Source organism: Nelusetta ayraudi, unplaced genomic scaffold, assembly GCF_046127955.1.
Source record: "Nelusetta ayraudi isolate G7.1 ecotype Tasmania unplaced genomic scaffold, CSIRO-AGI_Nayr_v1 ptg000076l, whole genome shotgun sequence".
NCBI classification, from domain to species: Eukaryota; Metazoa; Chordata; class Actinopteri; order Tetraodontiformes; family Monacanthidae; genus Nelusetta; species Nelusetta ayraudi.
In genome coordinates this window covers 2,077,501-2,097,477 of record NW_027466126.1, presented here as the reverse complement: position 1 = coordinate 2,097,477, position 19,977 = coordinate 2,077,501, and the positions used below count along the sequence as shown (strand labels likewise).

The 19,977-nt window shown below is 44.7% G+C and overlaps 2 protein-coding genes across 4 annotated transcripts in view; one reads left to right on the top strand and one right to left on the bottom strand.

Moving 5' to 3' along the window:
* Positions 1–11,085, top strand: part of pappaa (pregnancy-associated plasma protein A, pappalysin 1a) — a 77,080-nt gene extending 65,995 nt beyond the window's left edge. For both annotated transcript variants that reach the window (XM_076043667.1, XM_076043666.1), the window contains exons 21-22: positions 814–912; positions 10,243–11,085. In XM_076043667.1, coding sequence (XP_075899782.1) covers positions 814–912; positions 10,243–10,347 — 204 coding nt within the window. In that variant the 3' untranslated portion in view covers positions 10,348–11,085. The remainder of the gene's footprint in view (positions 1–813; positions 913–10,242) is intronic.
* Positions 11,086–19,844: 8,759 nt separating this feature from the next.
* astn2 (astrotactin 2) overlaps positions 19,845–19,977 on the bottom strand; it is a 253,967-nt gene continuing 253,834 nt past the window's right edge. For both annotated transcript variants that reach the window (XM_076043609.1, XM_076043608.1), the window contains exon 23: positions 19,845–19,977. This exon is cut by the window's right edge and continues 160 nt beyond it. In XM_076043609.1, the coding sequence (XP_075899724.1) occupies positions 19,900–19,977 (78 nt within the window). In that variant the 3' untranslated portion in view covers positions 19,845–19,899.

Below are 19,977 nucleotides of genomic sequence, written 5' to 3'. Positions count from 1 at the left end.
CAATCAGGTCGCAGTTTGACATTTCATAGCCGGAGCCGTGAGCGTCAGTCTGTCATTCGCACATCCATTGTGGGAGGAGGAAGCCGGGGAACCCGGGGAACCCGGAGTGAACCCACGGCAGACGCAGTGAGAACACGCAAACTCCACACGGAGCCCAAGGCATTGAACCCACAACCTCCCAGCTGAGAGTTGACAGCGCTAACCGCTGCACCGCTGTGGCGCTTTCGCCAAAGTAATTCCATTGCACAGCAGCTGGCTGAATTTGGTAACTGCTTCGTCCTCCTTCGGGGCCTTTTTTTTTTCCACCGTTCAAGTTCCAACATGCAATTGCAATTTATTTTATCTTGCGCGATCCTTGCCGTCATGCAAAGTATTTTTTTTTCTTCTGATTCAAACACGACTCTCATGAATCTTCAGAAACCCAGAAGGTTAGCGGGGGCCCCCGAACCGCTTGTCCATCTATGACAAACTGAGTGAGAAGCGCAAAGACAGGCAGGCGGGAATTCCACCTTCCTCGTGAAGAAGCTGTCAGTTTGGTCCGCTCGCCGAACCTGATCGGCTGCCCGGCCGCAGCGGCGAGGGTGGAGTTGACCTAGTAAATCACCATGTTGGAGTGCCGTCCGCGCAGTGGGGAGATTTACGGCGTCCTCGCTTTGATTTACGGGGTCTCAGGGTGGCGGAGGAGGTGGCGGAGGAGTTTTTTTTTTATATCTCCGATTCATTGTTTGCATGGTTTTTTTTTGCATAAGATGGTTTCACCTCTCTGCTGGTTGGCTTTGTTGTCTAAGCGCATGCAACTCTTCCCTCTTCCAGCCATTCATGAGAGACAACTACTGTGATGCAGTCAACAACAGGGCCTTCTGCAGCTACGACGGAGGCGACTGCTGCCAGTCCACGGTCAAGACTAAGAAGGTGAGTGACGGGACGTTCCCGGGGCTCCTGCTAGCGGGCTCGCAGCTTCCCAAGCCGTGGCGTTACTACGCACAGCTTGGGACCACATTCTTCTTCTCCTCCTCCTCTTCTTCCTTCTCCTCCTCTTCCTACTCCTCCTTCCCACATGTTGCTCTGTGTCCTCACTGTGCCTATTGGCTTTCGACTCGTCCACTCTCCCGCTTCAGCGCCTCCCTTTGAAGGTTACACATTGCTTTTATCAGACTCTGACATATAAATGAACATGTCCATCGCCACAAGGTCGAAGCCTCGGGAAGCACAGCTGGATATACAGTCGAGACGCATCTGTATTTCACCTCTTGGAACGCTACTAAAGAGATTCTTCTGCCTTTGGTCCAATCTTAAATTACTGCTAGACAGATTACCGATCCCACATCCAACAGTGTGGGAGTTGTCAGGCTTCATCGGTAGTCCTTCGTCTTCTTCTCCTTTTTTCCCTGGGATTCGTTTTCACAACGTGTCAAACTATGAAACATCTACAGCTTACAGCATCTGTATTTACAGGTTGTACTGGCTGCAAGGAGGAAAACGAATGTACTCTACCCTCACTGTTAAAACTGAAAGAAAAACAAAAAGAAATAGTGGGATCACTGGCCACCGTGTGAACTGGAACGAGTCTTGTCACTTCAGCGGGGCGATTACTGTCTCTGTTTAGGGAGCGAGGTTGTGTCCCGGCCCGGCCAGGACAGCTGCTGGCGCTTGGACACAAAGTTGGAATGTCGCTTCCGCGCACAAGCATCTGCTTTCTCGGTGCCGAGCGGCCGGGCTGTGTGGGTCTGGAGAGCGACTTTAGTCAAACTTTTTGGCCCGTTGACGGTTCTGGCTGCGTTATTGTGTCTCGTTGGCTGCGCCTCCGACTGGAGAGCCTCCTCATCCTGTTATGGGGGTAATGGAGGACAATTGGCGCAGACCCCCCCATTTTTTTCTTTTTTTTTCCAAATTCAATTTGTTTTTGTCTCTTCGTAACAGCCCACCCATTAAGGCTCACTTTGGCCACTGCTGCTTATCACTAACAAAAAAAAACAAAACCCTCTGAAGTATCTGTCAGTCTGTGTGGTTACACGGGCCATGAGTAACCGACCTGATTGAAATTAAAAACACTCCATCTCGTCACGATCGGTTCTGCTTACAGCTTTGTCCTACATGCTGGCGGACTACCAGGTACAGTTGTGTTCATAATAATAGCAGTATGTTTAAAAAGGTGTTTAAAAAACTTCAAAATTCCTCAAATAAATTGTATTTAATGAACACAAATGCATTGAAGACACTTTCACGTTCTATTTCAAAGCAAGAAAATTGGAAAAAGTCATTGAATTTGATAATATTTTACAGAAAGTCAAGAAATATAATGTTAAAAAAAATAGCAGTGTTGACATATTTCTTTACAAACTCAAAGAAGTACTGTATAAACTAAGAAATGCTTGAAGATTCAACTTTCCTGAGAATAACAAACTCATATTTAGTTGCATAACCACGGTTTCTGATGACTGCTTCACATCTGTGGTACATGGAGTCGACCAACTTCTGGCACCGGTCAACAGGTATTGCAGCCCAGGACAATTGTACCACGTTCCACAATTCTTCTGCATTTCTTGGTTTTGCCTCATGAACAGCATTTTTTGTCAGCCCACAAATCTTCGATGGGATTAAGGTCCGGGGATTGTGCTGGCCACTCCATTACTTCAGTTATTTTTGTCTGGAACCAGGATTTTGCTCGCTTGCTGGTGGGTTTGGGGTCGTTGTCTTGTTGAAACACCCATTTCAAGGGCCTTTCCTCTTCAGCATACTGCAACATGACTTCTTGCAGTATTCTGATGTACTCAAACTGATCCATGATCCCTTGTATGCAATGAATAGGACCAACACCATAGTATGAGAAACATCCCCATACCATGATGCTTGCACCACCATGCTTCACTGTCTTCACTGTGTACTGTGGCTTGAATTCAGTGTTTGCAGGACGTCTGACAAACTGTCTGTGGCCCTTGATACAAAAAGAACAATCTTACTCTCATCAGTAATATACCTGTACCTGTTTTTTTCACACAATCAATGACTTCACTAATTTAACTCAGCACTGCTATTTTTTTTAACATTATATTTCTTGACTTTCTGTAAAATATTATCATATTCAATGACTTTTTCCAATTTTCTTGCTTTGAAATAGAATGTGCAGTGTCCTCAATGCATTTGTGTTCATTAAATACAATTTATTTGAGGAATTTTGAAGTTTACTCACCTTTCTAAACCTTTTTAAACACCTTTTTAAACATACTGCTATTATTATGAACACAACTATATCTGGCTGTGAGATTAAACACAACAAGTGAGTCAACAAATATTTGCAAGTGTTTAGTTCTCAACAGAGAAAGCGTTAAGAAAAACTCACTCAAAAAAAAAAAAAAACAAAACGCACCGGATGGGGATTTTTTTTGTCGGTAACGTTACAGGTTCAGTATCAGATCCGAGGCGTTATTTCCTGAGTGGAACGGTGGCGGTGAAGTTCGGAGAGCAGCTGCCCCGCCGGGGATGTGACCTCAGCCCTGAAGTGGTCTCAGCGTGGCTGATTGACGTTATCTCAGCTGTAAATCTCCTGCTGCTAATTCAGCCGAGGGACTCGCGTAGACCTCGCATAACTGATTTCTCCTGACTGACCACCAACGTTCCGAGGCCTGCGCGACAGTCGGGCTGAACTTTTGCCGTTATCAGCCAAACTGTGAGGCGAGGCGACGGGTTTTGGAGAGTTTTTCTCACGTTGAGCATCAGTTGTGGTTTGTTTACAGGATGTGATAGCTCCAATATTTGGTTTGGTTTCATGTTTCTTAAGAACTTCATCATCCAATTTGACATTTCCATGATTTTGCTCTGTTATCTGGATTCAATTCTGTTTGACCAAAAGTAACATTTGTCAGAGATGAAAAACATTCCCAGGGCTGATGCTTCGGCCCACCAGCAGGTTGACTCACCAACATTACCGTCAACAATGCACACATAAGATACATTTAAAAGAACAACCAACAAAACTGGTTACTTTTTCAACAAATGCAGCGCCAAAGAGCTTCATTCTGTCAGGTGAGATGCTGTTTTGCAGATTCTGCTGGCAGCATGTCGATAAGATGGAGAAGAAAAACAAGGAAACCAACGTGCCGCACATTCTGTACAAGTAAAATCAGGGGTAAAAGTTTAAACACAGCATTCCGGTCACCCTGCTCTGAAAATGGAATTTGGCCAAAACAGAAGTAAAATTTCTTGTGAAAACAGCCTCACCTGCCCTGACCCAAAATGGCACCGGAACGAAACAAACTTTAGGACAGACTTCAGTGAAGTGGACGCTTCCAAATCCAGTCTTGTTTAAAAAGATTAAACAACTATTTCACAAGAAAGGGAAAGGGAAGTACTTTCTGCCTTTGTTTTTCTCATCTCACTGGCATCTTTGGCTCCTCCACGATGCAGATGAAGGCGACCTGCTCCCGCGGAACCGATCGAATCACTTTCCGACAAAGTAAGCAACCAAACAAACCTTTACTTGCGGCAGCAGCGTGAGTCTCCAGACTGGAATTCTGATGAGGTGGTCGGCGTGACATCGCCGTACAAGACTCGGTTCTGTTTTGATGCCGGTGGTCCATCATTCCTTGGCAGAGTCATTCCTGTCAGCAGGCGTCAATCAATCACCAGGGACATCCGTCTTAATTAAATAAAATATTTAGAAGATGAAAAACAAAAATATTTTAAATGACTCCAGACTATGAGTCTTGTCAAGAAATCTGTTGGTCGGCGTCATCTGCAAAACACATTTTTAGCAGTTGAATAAAAGCGGTGATTTGTTGGATCACCGAAGAAAAATGCAAGAAAATATTCAAAAACAGGAGGAAAAAATAGCCCTGAAGCATCTTAACCGTCACTTGATCCTCCAGTCGCCAGGAGTAGAAGGCCCTGAACGTTACCGCTGTTGAGAAAACCGAATGGAATCAAGCTGATGTGTCAGAATGACAGGAGACCGCAAGAAAACCAGATGGCTTTTTTTCCCTCCTTTGCTGACTTTGTGAGGCAGCTGCCTGTTTGATGCCACAGGTTTAACAGGGACTTACGGAATTTCAATGGAATTATTGAAATTATTATTGGAATTGGAATTAATTAGTTTCACCGTCCAGGTTTTTTTTGCCTGTATTAACTTAAAAAAAGAAGATTGTTTTAGTTGCAAAGTCATTAAAAACTCTCCAATTGCACACGTACCACGTTCTATAAATAAATATGATATAGATATTTATATACTATAGGTATTTGCAGATTCAGACCTGCAGCAGCTTCAACACTATCTTTTCAGCTTCTGCAGGCCACGTGAGAAGGCTAAGATACATCCCAGCATGAGAAAAAAGGCCTTTCGAAAAGCATCATGAAGCCAAATTTCGGATAAAAGGGGGAAATGGGAACGAGAGGCCCTTTAACACACATTCACATGCGGTTTTTACGTAACCCCCTCGATATTTGTCCATCCAGGGCTTCGAAACGAGGGGCGATCTGCGCCGCACTTGTTTACTGTTTATACCCGGGCCGAATGTTCCTGCCAGTGTTGAGCTTCCAGCCTTCTGACGGAGGAGATACAACATGCCGACAACATCTGCGCGCCGTTCCTAAGCGATCGCTTTATTATTGTGTTTCCTAACATCACATGCTATCTCGTTCAGATCTGAAATGATGAATTGTCCAATAAAATAAAAAAAGGAAAAAAAAATGATATCATTTTTGGAATCTGATTTTTTTTTTTCTTTTCTTTTCGGTTAGACTCAATAATTCACTGTTCTCCTTCCAAACAATATTAAACTCTATTGGAGGAATTGGGTTATTAGATTTATCCTACCGTTTTCCTTTTTTCGTCTTCCTGTCAGCACTCAGCTCCACTCAGGCATGAGCTGAGTTTAAAAAGAACAAATGAGAATAAAAAAAAAAAAATGTGTGGCATTGTGAAAAGTGGTGGAAACTGCAAACTACATATTTACTTTGACCCTCCCTCCCCTCACCCCAGCCCTCTCCCAATCCCAGGGATATACCCCCTACCTTTATTTTGACGGAGCCTTGTGTATTAGGGAGTTCTGGATGACTTGTTGTGTATTATTCCACCCCGGGAGCTTTGAAGGTGCGCGGACTGGCTGCACGTAAGGTCACCACAGGATCTCCCCCTTTAATGGTTGCAAGCTGTTGGCTGCATTTGTGGAGAAGCAGGAAGAGGGGAGAAAGAACGAGCACACGCACACACACACACACACACACACACACACACACACACACACACACACACACACACACACACACACCAGTTGTGCAAGGAATCCCTTTCGTTGAGATGCTGGAAGGAGTCGAGGGCACCAATTATATGGCTCTGCGGCGCGGGTCCCTCTCAAACTGCGTTCCTGTTGGAGGCTCTTTCTGTTCTTTCCCTTGGTCGGCCCGTGTTGTTGGTGACGGGGTCTCCACAAGGTGCCCAGATCCCTTTGAAGCGCTTTTTTACGGCCCTCGGTCTGGCACGGCGAGGCCTGATACGTGACTCAAGTGTGAGTCAGAGCCGATGGCCGGCACCGGCGTTTCCGACGTGCCGGTCCAAGTCACATCTCATTAACGACACTAATAATAGCAACAATTAGAAAGAAAGAAAACGTGTGTCTCTCTCTCTCCTTATATAAATATATTTTTATTTATGGGGATCATTTTGTTCCAGACAGATTCTGTTTGCTATTACCTCCAAAGTGGCCGTCGCATTCTTACAGACTATCTTTTGTTGGAACTCGCACGGCGTTGACTAATCGCCGTTGAATCACTTTCTCCTCCCTTTGGTTCCATTAAGCTGTAGATCAAACGTCACACGACTGGAAGCCATAAAGTGCTTCAACAATGCTATTATTATTTATTTATTTATTTATTTATTTTACGGCCGAGGTGAACTAAGTTGACCAAATTTTCTTCCGGACTCATTTTTTCCCCTTTTTTACCGTCAAGGGGCCGAGGCACAAGATAGGAGATGGGGAATTTCTCCGTCACGGCGGCGTGCTGACCTCCACGCCACCTCCAAATGCAGCGGACGTGCGCATGCTAACAGAAGCACTGTTCCAAAAAAAAACAAACAAAAAAAAAAACCATAAGATAAACAACAAATGAGCGATACTAACTGTGCGCTGCAGACGGGAAGGTCCAACAGTTCTACAGTTTGGGTTCCAGGATGTTAGATGGTCTTTTCCCAACATATCGTAGGGTGAAGGTGGGGTCGCTCCCTGCCAGTCTACAACCTACAACCTATGTTGTAGGTTGTAGGCAGTTGTCTTTCCCTCATTCTGTCATTTACTTTTCACGTGAACGACCACTGGTTCCATATTTGCACGTCACAAAACGAGTTCCGAGTTCTGCAAAAAACAACCCCCCCCTAATTCTCCCCAAAATGCATTTTTGTCCACTTTAAATGTCCTGAAAGAATTGATGGTTTCGCCTCCTTCCAACAGTGCTTCCATTGTGTCAGTGCACCCTGCGATAGCCTGGTCCCCCCTTCCCCAGACTTGTGCCCCTTGCTCACCTTTTTACCTTTAAGTAAGCCCACAGGCTGACACACACAAATACACACACACGCGGGCACACACACATGCAGCAAAGAGAGGAACTCTGTGTTATTTCGACCTGTTCCTGAGATGGAAGGATGGGCCTCTGACAAGGTCTGCATTTTTCAGAGGGGCTTTCATGTTGCTGTTAGTGGGTGTCCTCCACCTCCACTCTCCTCCTCCTCCCCCCACATTAAGCCCTCCCCCGGCCCTGGGACTTGGGGGCTGCACAAGGAGGGCCCCCCAGGCCCACAAGGCCAGCCAGTCCCATTTCCAAGCCACCGTGAGTGGAGAAGCGGAGTCGGGGCCCCAGATGTGGCAGCTGGCCCAGCCACCCTGGAGGTCAAGGTCAGAGGAAACCATGTCAAATTTGCCACCCACCGTCATTTTCGAGATAGAGAGATAAACAAAAGTGCCCCTGGCGGGAAGGTGAGGTGTCGGAGGGGTTGCGCAAAGGGGAATAAAGAGGGAGAGAGAGTGTAGCAGGCGAGCCAGATGGAACCTTTACCAAAACCCTTTCTCCCTTACCCATCTGGCCAAGAGCCCGTAGAAGGCGATTGGAAAGAGGAGGTGAGCAAGTTGGAGGGTGACTGGGTGCAAAAGGAGTTGTGCGTCACCGCCGCCGCCACCACCACCGAGATCCTTCTCCAGTGGTTTTTCTCCCTCACCTGCCTCTTGGTAATGGAACCAAGCCGATGAAGTTCTGGGATCAGCTGAAGACGCCGCCCCATTGGAGGTTGGCAAGACGGATCATCGAGACGTTTTTAGAGATGCATGTCTCGCACGGCACTGCACTGCACTGCACTGCACGGTGAAGCCAAGGAGACAAAGTGACAGGGAGACAATTTTCAGCCAAGAGCCGTCCAATCCGCTCGCCTCGACCGCGTCCGTGTTCATGACCTCAAAACACCACAGAGGAAACACTGTTCCTGCGATTGACAGCTGTTTGTGAAGTGTGTCCGCCAACTCCTCCTGCCCCCCCCCCCCCCCTGCGCCCCGCCCCTCCCCGAGCTTGTAAAGTTGCTGCAAGCCGTCCTCGGTTTTCTCAGAGGGACCCTGGGCTCTGCCCACCTGGCCCTCACATTAGGAAACACCTCCCGCACACAAACAACTCACTTTAAAACGGCTTTTCAAAGGCCAGCCTGCGTCACTGCTCCTCAGCGACCAGCAGCAGCAGCAGCAGCAGCAGCAGCAGCAGCGCTGCCGCCACCCACACCGTGTCAGTTCACACACCCGCTGCCCCACAAATCACCCACTCCCACCCACCAGCTATCCGTCTTGCTTCCTGTGTTTTGCATTTAGGCCACCTATAACATTTAACACTTGAACTTTACACTCGTGCGAAAGGTCAAAAGGCCAAACGAAAGCTTTCAAGTCAGGATATGGCCTTTTTTTTTTTTTTTTTAAATAACTTGTCCACATACAATTTAAAAAAAACAAAAACAAACTCAAGATGCTGGTAACTTTATGTTCAAAACAAGGAATTCTGTCAACTGCCACGAAGTCCCATACAATATATATATATATATATATATATATATATATACATATATATATATATATGTATATATATATATATATATATATATATATATATATATATATATATATATATATGTATGTATATATATATATATATATATATATATATATATATATATATATATATGTATATATATATATATATATATATATATATATATATATATATATAAAAAGCAGATTTAAGGTGTGGTTTCTTCAGGTTTGAACCACCAGGGGGCAGTTCTGGCCTGGCTTTTGTGTTGTTTTTATTTAGGCAAAAAACAACTTAATTTGTGTATATGACGGTAATACAAATGCTATATATAAATATAAATATGTGCGTGTGTGTGTGTGTGTTTGTATATGTATATATATATATATATATATATATATACATGGTGGAGTGAAAGATCTAATTTTTCTTTTGTTAAGCACTGAATAATATTTGCTCAATGTTTTCTTCAAACAAAAGCTACTCCAAAAATCAACTTCTCCTACTACTCCTTTAAAATAATTCTTGCCTATAAGAATGACATCTCTATTGTCTGGTACCGGGGCTTAGCCGCTGTGAGCTCCTGCAAAGAGCGCCCCCCATTGGCTGGTGGCGGTACCAGCACTGCTCAGATGGGTCTGAGAACAGGCAGACGTGTCCTTCGTCTCGTCTGCTGCCTGCCCACCCGACCTCCCGTGACTCGGGCCGCATGTGTTCCTTCTTTGGCCTGGAGGGTTGGGGGGCGGGGGCGGCGGGCGGGGGTTGGGACATTATGTCAACCCAAACAGCTGAACCCCCACCCCCACTAAAGCCTCCCGTACACTCCGGGAGGCCGGCAAACAAGGAAACAGCAGCTGGTGCCGCTGACGCATGGTCTGGTGTTATCCTGTGACGTCAAACACCAGAGGCGGATTGTCAGGTTCTGCTGCCCGTCCGTCGTTCGCTTTGAAATCTTGCACGGTGGAGGCCAACTTTATGGCTGTCGCACACGTTTCAAGTGCTGGTTGAGAAGTAGTCGAGTGAGAATTTGCCCGTTTAGATGCGTTTTGGGAATTTTTTTGTTCACCGAAACGACAGCGCGAACAGACGCGAGTCGAGTCTTTGCGTCGGAGATAACGGCCGTGCATTTAAACCAATCAGAGGGCTTAAAATCATCGGCTTTTGACTGACGTTTGCTGCTTGTGTCCCGCCCAGGTGATCCCCTTCCCCATGTCCTGCGACGTCCGGGACGAGTGCTCCTGTCGGGACCCCAACGCCGTGGAGAACAGGAAGGAGGGACACGTCCTGGCCCTGGGCTGACCCGCCCCCGCCCGGGGACCTGAGTGGCCCCTCCCCCAACCCCTCAGCTGACTCCGCCTCCTCCATCCTCCTCTCAGCCTCAGCCGGTTCCCTGCACACGCTGCTTCACGGGCATACCTCTCCATTCATACTGCAACCCCCCCGCACCCCCACCGACCGGCTCGGCCTCCTCTTCCTGCCCCGCCCTCAGCCTCAACGTCACGGAAGTATCTAGAACAGGCTGGAACTCATGAGACCCTCCTCCTCCTCCTCCTCCTCCTCCACCCCCTCCCCCTCTTACTCAAGAGAACTACATGTATCTGCTTAAAGAAAGAAAAAAAAAAGTAACCCCTGCAATATCATCATACGACACATATAAGCAGCAGCGGAGAAGAAAAAAAATAGTAAATATGTGAAACAGACATTTTTTTTTTCGAAAGGGATATTTAAACAAAAAAAAAGGAAAAAAACACAACAACAAAGAACCGAAAAAGCAAAGCGAAAAACATAAGCAAGCGTAGGTAGCATGCCTTTTGTTGGGTTTCTGTGCTGACTTGAGTGTCTCCGTTCCTGAGCTCGGCTCTACAATCACACGGTTGAACCAAAGGTGAATGGAAAAACGGTTGGGAGAGTCCGTCCATGTTCTTGCAAATATGAAGGGGATCACGGCTCAGAGTGATTCCTCGGACACAATGAAGGCGTGTTGAAGACTTAGTTTTTTCTTTTTCTTTTTTCTTATTTTCTTTCTTTTTTTTTTTTTTTTTCTTAAAAAAAGGGGCCACTGGTTTGTGCTTTAAGTCTGTTCCTTCCTTCTGTTTTGGGTTTTCCAGCTGGTCAGACATTCTGCGTCTCTATCTGTGTCCCTTTTCCACTGCGGTGTGTTTCTTCACAGGCACATTCAGAGGCCGGAGAGGTTCTATTCCGAGCGTGGCGGGAAGCGAGACGGTCGGGGAGTGAAGAAAGAAAGAAAAAAAAAAAAAAAAAAAAAAAGCCGCAGATTTGATGAAAAAAAAAAGAAGGTCCAAAAGAAAACGTGCACACAGACACACCACACGAACGAGACGTCAGCCTGCTCGACAGTAACACTATCTCCTCAAATTTTATACTTAGTGCAAACTCCTGAATGAAAACCTGTTTTGTTGTTTTAATACCCCGGCATGGCTTCTGCTACTGTGTTTGCTGCTACTCATCATCTCCACGACATCAATACAATATCTGTACTGGGTCCAGACGATCCGTGTCTGCCTCTGCTGCTTACAGTACCTCCTCAAAGCATCCACATCACACTCGTTATCCACCGTCGAAACCTTGTCGAAAGCATCGTGCGTTCAAATGACAGAGAGAGAGAGGGAGGGGGAGAGAGAGAGAGAGAGAGAGAGAGAAAGAGAGAGAGAGAGAGAGAGAGAGAGAATGCACTAAGAACTTTACAAAAAAAAAAAAAGACCAACAAAACCCAGAACCTCACTCATCATCTCCCTTCGAGCCCCAACAACAACCATCGGCCAATGCAACACGACTTCAGCAGACCAAGACTTAAAGAATGTCAGCGATAACACCTCACTGCGGGTCGGAGGGGGGCGGTTCCACTCTCGGTTCTGACTCCTCCCTCACGGCGCTCGACGGCGTTCACATTTTGGTTTCGGGGGCCGAGAGTGAAACCGTCTGCCTGCCCCGTTTGGAATGTAGTCCAACACTTTGTCGATGTTCTTTTGTTCATTTTTTTTTTCTTTTTTTTTTTTCAATTTTTAATTTTTCCATCTTGCTTTGTTGCGTTGCACAGTCACAAAAACACACTGACACACAATTTCACACACACACTCAAGCAAGAGAGTAAAGGGGGTTGGATGGATGAGTTCAGATGATGAGAGGGATTATCTCACACACACACACACGATAGGGCAACAAATGCATCCGCGTGGCTCCACATGACATTTGGATGTACTGTACGTCAGACACAGCGAATGCAACATGTAACAACCCCCCAACCCCACCCCACCCCCGCTCCCCAACCATAACCTTCATAGTTTTGTTTCTGCTAGCGTTTAGCGTTAGCTCGTCGCGTTCGTCTCTGCAGTAAAAAGTGCACTTGGTCGTTCCCACCAGCGCTTTTCAGTATTGTGAACCCGAATCAGTCAGACTTTTTTTTTTTTGCATTTTAATTCTTACCTATTTTTTATTTGACTATTTTAAAGCTGCTGCAATGGCTTTGTGTTTTCAACCATGCCCGCCGTAGAACTCCACTTCCTGTTCAGCTGAAACCGCCGCGAGGACCGCGAGCGTCAGTAGGCTTTTCATTCTATCACCGCAACAAGAGGTATTATTTTATCATTACATAAACGCTTATTATGAACTCAATAAATGTGTAAGTGTACAACATGTTGATAGAGAGGAGCGGCGTCTGCGAGCGTTTTTTCTTTTTTTTCTCGCCGCGCTCAAATTCATTTTTGTTTGTTTTTTACACAGCGTCACAAACAGTGTTTTTACAATTGACCTCAGTTACTGCACTTTTTTTTTCTTTTTTTTTTTTGAAGTTGTCATGTAAGAAAGACGTATATACCTGTCAGAAAATGTCAAGAAGCTGCTGCTATCGTCGGCACGGCGCTCTGAAAGCGAGTGCGCGACGCTCCGAGTCTTTGCCTCCCTCTTGTGCTCCCAGCTCGACTCTTTCTGTTTTCCGTGTACAGCCAACACATTCCCTTCCCTCTCTCACACAATGTCCGCTCCACACGGCGACGTAGGGAGGAACCGTCGCCGCGCAAACCAGCCGGAAACGCAGAAAAATAGAGGATGCACCTCGTCACGCTGTCGCTCGTATGGGGGGGTGGGGGGTGGGGGTGGGGGGGGGTCGTACTGTCTGGTGGATACGGCAAGAAGAGTCAAAAAGCATCCAATGAGTGACTTGAAGCTAACCTGTAAATTCCAAACTTTAGTGCAGAAAGCGTCAACGGAGTCGATCACTTTGCTAAGGAAAGTAGATTGCAACACTTCAAATCTGAAATCTCAAAAAAAAAGTCCATTCTTGACCAGGGTTTGATTATTTCACAACTACGACTCGTTCAAGAGATCCACTCTAGTGTGCGTGGTGCTCTTTCAAACACTCGATTGAAAAAAAACAACAACAACAATGTGGATCAGCTTTGTGAGATGTTTGTCCAGGGAGATTTTCCACAACTTCCTACAAACAACAACAATCATGTGGAAAAAAAGAAAATAAGAAAGAAAGAAAGAAAGAAAGAAAGAAAGAAAGAAATCCCCTCTTAAGAGATTCCGTAACCCGAGTGCGACTCTGTAAATATCTGGCGGAGGGAAAATCTGCCACCGACACCAAACCGTTCCAGCCACTCTCCGCAAAACCCACCCAAAAAAAAACGCGTCACCGCTTTCACACAAAACCCAACCACACACCGTCACCGTCTCGACACCAAAAAGAACCCCCAAAAAACGAGGAAGAGTCAGGCTGCTACCAGACAAGGTACCTGGAAGCTAGTTAGCCAGCTAGCAGCGCTAACTGATGGAAGGAGTTGTGCATCGCATGAAGACGTCACCTCTCTACTGTAGTCACCACAGGATCCCTTTGCTGTACCTCATGCCTGTAACGTTTGCTGCTTCTATACATATATATATACATATATATATATATATATATATTATTTTTTTGGTATTTCTTTTTTGTGACTTTTTTTCCTTGTTTTGCGTCTCATAACGATGGTGTAAATAGTAGAACTATTTATTGAGAGTGTTATACTTTTTTAAGTTATATTTAATGTCCATGTAACTTATTTTTTACATTGATCGAATATACGAGAGGAGATTAAAAAAAAATGAAGAAAAAGAAACAAAAAAAAAATAAGGCAACACATCCATCGATTGTGAGTCAAAGCTGCCATTGTGTCGCCCCGTCATGATGATTTTCTTTGTGTAATGTACCCGGACACACGGCGCAGTGCACAGCCATCTTCTCTCTACCTAACCAGAATGTAAACTTCTTCTTTTTTTCTTTTTTTTTTTTGGTTTGTTTATTGTTGTTTTTTTCGTGCCGTCTTATCCTTCTTCTCTGTTTTGATTTGTTTAGTTTTTTTTCAACCGATGCATTAATCGGGAGAGATGTGCGATAGAAAAACACAGCTGCGTGCATACATACGCAGGCAGCAAACAGCGTTTCAAGATGGGAGAGCGGTGAAAGAAGAGGGGCCGTAGTCGTCTGAGGGTCGACGTGAAGGCAGGCGGAGGTCAGGAGGCGGCGGTGGGGGGGGTGGGGGGTGAGGAGGGTTGTTGGTGCTTTTCCTGGCCCGTCCCGCTGTTTGCCCAGGTGTAACGGTGTGTACTCACAGTGGAGGCAGGGGCGGCCCTGCGCTGACTGGCAACACGCTGAAGGCCCCCCCCCACCCCCTCCACACACTGCCTCATCTGTCACTGTCAGGTGCTGCGCCTGCTCCAGAGTGGATGTTTGCCCGGCTTAGGGAGCCTGTTTTTATTTTTATTTTATTTCTCTCTTATTTTGAAGTGGCGCTAGAGGAACACAGCGCCGCTCTAGAGACGTCGCTTATCACATAACCTGGTTTGTATCGCGGTTGTTTTGTTTTGTTTTTGTTTGGTTATTTACCCCCCCCCCCCCCCCCCCTTTTTCAAATCTCCCCTCCGTCCATCCCTCCGTCCATCCCTCCCTCCCCACCAACGAGCTTTGATACCTCCCCGCGTTCTCCGCCCGACAGTCGTCCCTTTGGTTCTAATTTAACACCTGCTTGTCGTCGTGAGCGCTCGTCTAAAAATGGCAGCGACTTTGTAGTGTCGAAAAATGGTGACGTCGTCGCTGCCGCCGCGGGGTGGAGAGAGAGAGGGGGAGAGAGAGAGAGAGAGAGAGAGAGAGAGAGCCCCCCACCCCCCTACCCCCTCCGGTTCTCGCTCGGATTGTCGCGGAGGGAGTGGTTGGTTGGGGGTGCAGGACGGGTGGGGGGTTAAAATTATATCAAAGGAAAAAAAAAAAACAGAAAACTGATGTGCCATCTTGTTGTAAGACATTTTCTTTGTGCATTGTAACACATGAAGTACCTCTCACGAGCCTCTGCTAATAGAATGGTCCACTTACGTCTGTTCTCCCCGAGAACCCTGCATACAAAGAAGTGAATTGTCCCTTTTTCTTTTTTCTAAGTGGGAAGTACAACAAAGTGTATTTACATATTATATGGATATCTAGTGGTATTACTGCGATGTTTCGTACCCAACTGCTCAACAAATATATTTTAAGATGTAAATAATATTATATAATGATTGTATTTGCAAAAAAAAAAAATCATGTACTAACTGTTTGAGAGTAGCTCTTGGATTGATTTTTATCATAGCTATTATATACGAAAAGATGAACCGTGAATATGTTGTGCATTGTGTCAAAGTATCACCTGCAAGACAGAACAAAAAAACAAAACAAACAAACAAACAAAAAAAAAAGACCTGTGATGCTTTACCACACCACTTGCTGTCGGCTCTTATTTGTTTTTATTGCGGCTTAGTGCAAGCACTGTTGTCAGTTGTTCAAAAACAATAACAAAAACCCACAAATTTACCCATGGAGTCCTGACTTATTTATTTGTTTTCAAAGTCAACGGGGGTCACGCGAGGTCACGTCCCGGGGCTCCAGAACCGATCTTTGGAAGCGACCCCCTGATCCGCGACACCGCCTGATCCTTTTGTCGTGCGTCCAGAAATTCACTTCAAATTGAGTTGACTGGCACTGACCCACCAATCAACTGACCGACCAACTGACCAATCAATCAACCAATCGACCGATTGATTGATTGATTGATTGATTCTTATCCCAATGCCCTTTGTTTCATTTGATTTCATGTTTTTGGCTGAATAATATTTCACCAACACTGTAAAGGGGCGTCGTCAGACTCAGTAGTCCCTCCCCCCTGTGACGGCCTCCTCTCTCTTTGGTTCTTACACAGTATGCACTTTTTCAGGCACATACAGTATAACAGCAGACTAGACCATCATGTTTTGTTTTTTTTCCCCTTCTACCGTTGACATGTTTTTTTTTTTTTTTCTCTCTGTTTTTCGCAGTTGCAATTATATCTATTTTTTGGTGCTCGAGTACATGGCAAAAACATGTCTGATGTGTACTATATTTTCATAAGGAAGAATCATAAAGATGAGTATCATGTTCATTTTGCTGTCATTTATTGTGTAGAAATAAAACACTGGGTAAAGTGAACATTCAGCCTGAGAGGCGTGGTCAGTTCTTTGTGTCGTCGTTATTACCCCTGCTGCGGTTGTGTTGTTGTTGTTTTTTTTTATTCCGTCCTCCGAACAAAATCCCCAACTCATCGTCCACAGTGCGGCGGCGGCCTCGCTTGCCTCTCGGAAAGCCGAATATCCCTCTGACGTTCCAGCGATATTTCACGGTCTGCGGAGCCAAAGGCCTTTGCCAGATCAACAAGCGCAGCTACACAGCACACTTTGCGAGTGGTGGCAAAAACCAAAAACAAAGAGTGCAACTAGTTTATTGCACGTTAAAGGGCTAATGTGTACTCATAAATACTTGTAAGGTAAATCATGCGGTAAACATCACTGCGAGGCTTGTTTTTCTTTTCACATCGGCGTCTTCATTACCCCCCCCCTTTTTTTTTTTCCTATGATGCCGATTTATCCAAGCCTCCGATGATTTTCCGCCCCCCCCCCCCTCCCCCACTACCCACGGGGGACGCTTTCTCCACCGAGGCCCATTTTATCAGCTGATCAAAAAAAAAAAAAGATTGAAGTAAACGGCAGATTGTATCCAACGCTGCTGCCACATGTATGGCCGAGTGCTGAAAGCCTCAGAGTTAAAAAATATCTCAGTCAAACTATGTTGTTTACGAGCCAGTGGTATGCAATTTCATGAGACGTCTACGTCCATGTTTTTCTTTAATAATAAGAAAACGAATATATCTGGAAGCTCGTATGTGGTCAATCATCATATCTCTGTTGTCACAATATTATTAGCACCGAATCTGGTATTATTGGAACGCTCGTACGCTTTCCCCTTCCAAGAGCATCACATTTTGTAGGGATCGTGCATTTGTTGGATAAACACCACGGCTGAGAAGTGCGTGAGGTCCCGAGGAAAAACAGCCAAATTTCCTTCCAATTGAAAAAAGGAAAGAAAACAGTTGTGGCTCTTCGCCTGTTGGTATCAACCATGCTGTGTTGATTTGTGGGGATTTGATGATTAGGCTTCATCAGTAACACGGAATAAACAAAAAAATCAGGAGGCTCAATAGCCAGTGGCGGAACCGCACAAAGTCACCACAGCTCTCAAACTCACCCAACAACACAAAACAATACATTCAGTGCCCGCAGAAGAATCAAATGTTTTTGAATGGGAGGGGAATTCTGAACATTTTCTTTGGAAATTTGAGACCTGGTCATAAAAAAAATAAAAAAAAATAACTTGGGTCACTGTAGGGGAGGCACGTGAACAAGCTTTACAGTGAAACCACACTCAGTACTGATGATTAAGTGAAAACATGGCCAAACATAAAATTCCAGACTTTTTTTTTTAATTTTTATTATTATTCCTGTTATTATTTTCTGAGGACTTTTACACTTGGCCTAGAAAAAAGATTTTTCCAAATGCAGTTTTGTCATTTCTTACGAAAATGAGCATCTCATCTCAAAGGCCCAGACAGATGAATGGAAGTCCTTAGATATACATGGTTGTCTGTAACATGACAAAAGGCAACCTTTCGGTGGCACATGTCAGGCAGATGTGTCACATGACAGCAATTTGGTGGTTGGAAGTTGCCAGTAATCACCCATGTGAGCAAAGGCCCGTCGCTGGTGGTGTGTGGTCCACTGGTGATTTGTGTCACATGCCACTTCTGTCGGGCATGTGACAGTCATTCGAGTCACGCCAGTTCACGCCAATATCGGCAGATGACAGTCGGCGTATGTAAGCCATCTGATATGGCTGACATGCCACAAAGGAAAGGAACGTGTTTAAGTATGGCATATATCATTTTCAGCAGTATCACACAACAGGAATTGTTGAGACATATAGACAAACTGCACAACTGACGAATTGAACAAAATTTATTGCCATGGAATTCAACTGGTGGGATGACATAAATGACAATAATGAGACTCGTCTGATTATATATATATACACATTTTTAATTTCACATTCGTCAGAAAAAGACAATCAAAGCCACATAATAATACACATCTTTTTACAATTAAAATTTTACAGTTCCAAGAATGACATGACAGGGAAAAATAAAGGCATTGTTCATCCTCATTTGAACCATGTTCATGGCTTTCAAAATACAATATTTAGCTTGGGAATAAGAGGATTTGAACCAATCACAGATTCCGTGCGATTCCGTGGACGGCGCCCCACCAGTGCATGGACGCAAGAAGGAAAACTTGTTTAGGACACAGAAAATATTCCCCAAGATTGCTAAAACATTATATTTGCGTACCTCTGAATGCCCTGGTTTCCCTAAAATAAATAAATAAATACATAAATAAATAAATAAATAAAAATCAGTCTGCTCACTCCTGTTTCTATTTCAGTCTCATTTAAACGTTGTTACCGTGTTTCTGCTGACGTCATGTGACACTGCACCTCATTTACCTTGAGTAACGACATTAATCACAAGGGTCCATTTCCTGATATGAAAAAAGAAATTGCCCTTGTTTTTGACCACCGTTGTCATTTTCTCACCATCGCATTACAACAATGATGACAAAAGGATCCTACATATCAGCACTTAACAAATTATTATTTAGTATATATTGTCAATATAAAGTCTAGGAAAGGATATTTTCAAATGTCACAACCACTTTGTGATCGCAGGTTTATTGAACTGGGCTGTGGATGGCACGCGTGTTAACACTGTTAGCACTTCTCGATTGAAATAAATCATTAAAAGTGATAAAAAATACTACAGTTTCCCCACATGGCGACTTTAATTCTCTCTTCGACAACATGACTTTCAAAATGGCTTTGACACGTTTCGCTTTGTCTTCTCGAATGAAGGTATAAAGGCAAATAACTTGCGTTTTTTTTTTAAACCTTTTTTTGTGTGTTCCAGTTAAGCACCGAAAGGAACTACAATAGTACATTCAAAAGTATTTAAGCCAACCAGCGCCATCTTGGCTGAATCGTATATTTACAAACACTGCAGTTTCTTGTTGATATGTGCAATCACTGGCATTTTGCATTTGAGAAATATGCTCCTTTTTGTTCTTTTTTTTTTTTTTTTTTTTCAAAACTCCATCTTCTGTATTATAACAAAAGTAGGTCACGCAAAAAATATCTCATTTTGTCTCCCCCCCCTGCTTCCCCCGGTAGCTTTAAGATAATGTCCAGTGAATTCCGAAGTTTCTAAGATCTCCAGGATTAAAAATAAAAATAATAAAAAAGCTACCAGTCACTCAAAGCCACCTGCTGCAGAGGGAGGGGCCTGCGAGGTACATCCATCACTGATGTCATTTTTGCAGAGCCGGGTGGAGGAGGTGGTCGGGGCAGGGGGCAAACAAAAACAAACAAACAAACAAACAAACAAACAAAAAGCAACACAAACTCGGGTCTCATCGGAGTTTGGTGCTGCTGTATGTGTTGCGCTGTACAGAGATGAGCTTCTCCATGCAGGTGGTGCGGCTCTCGTG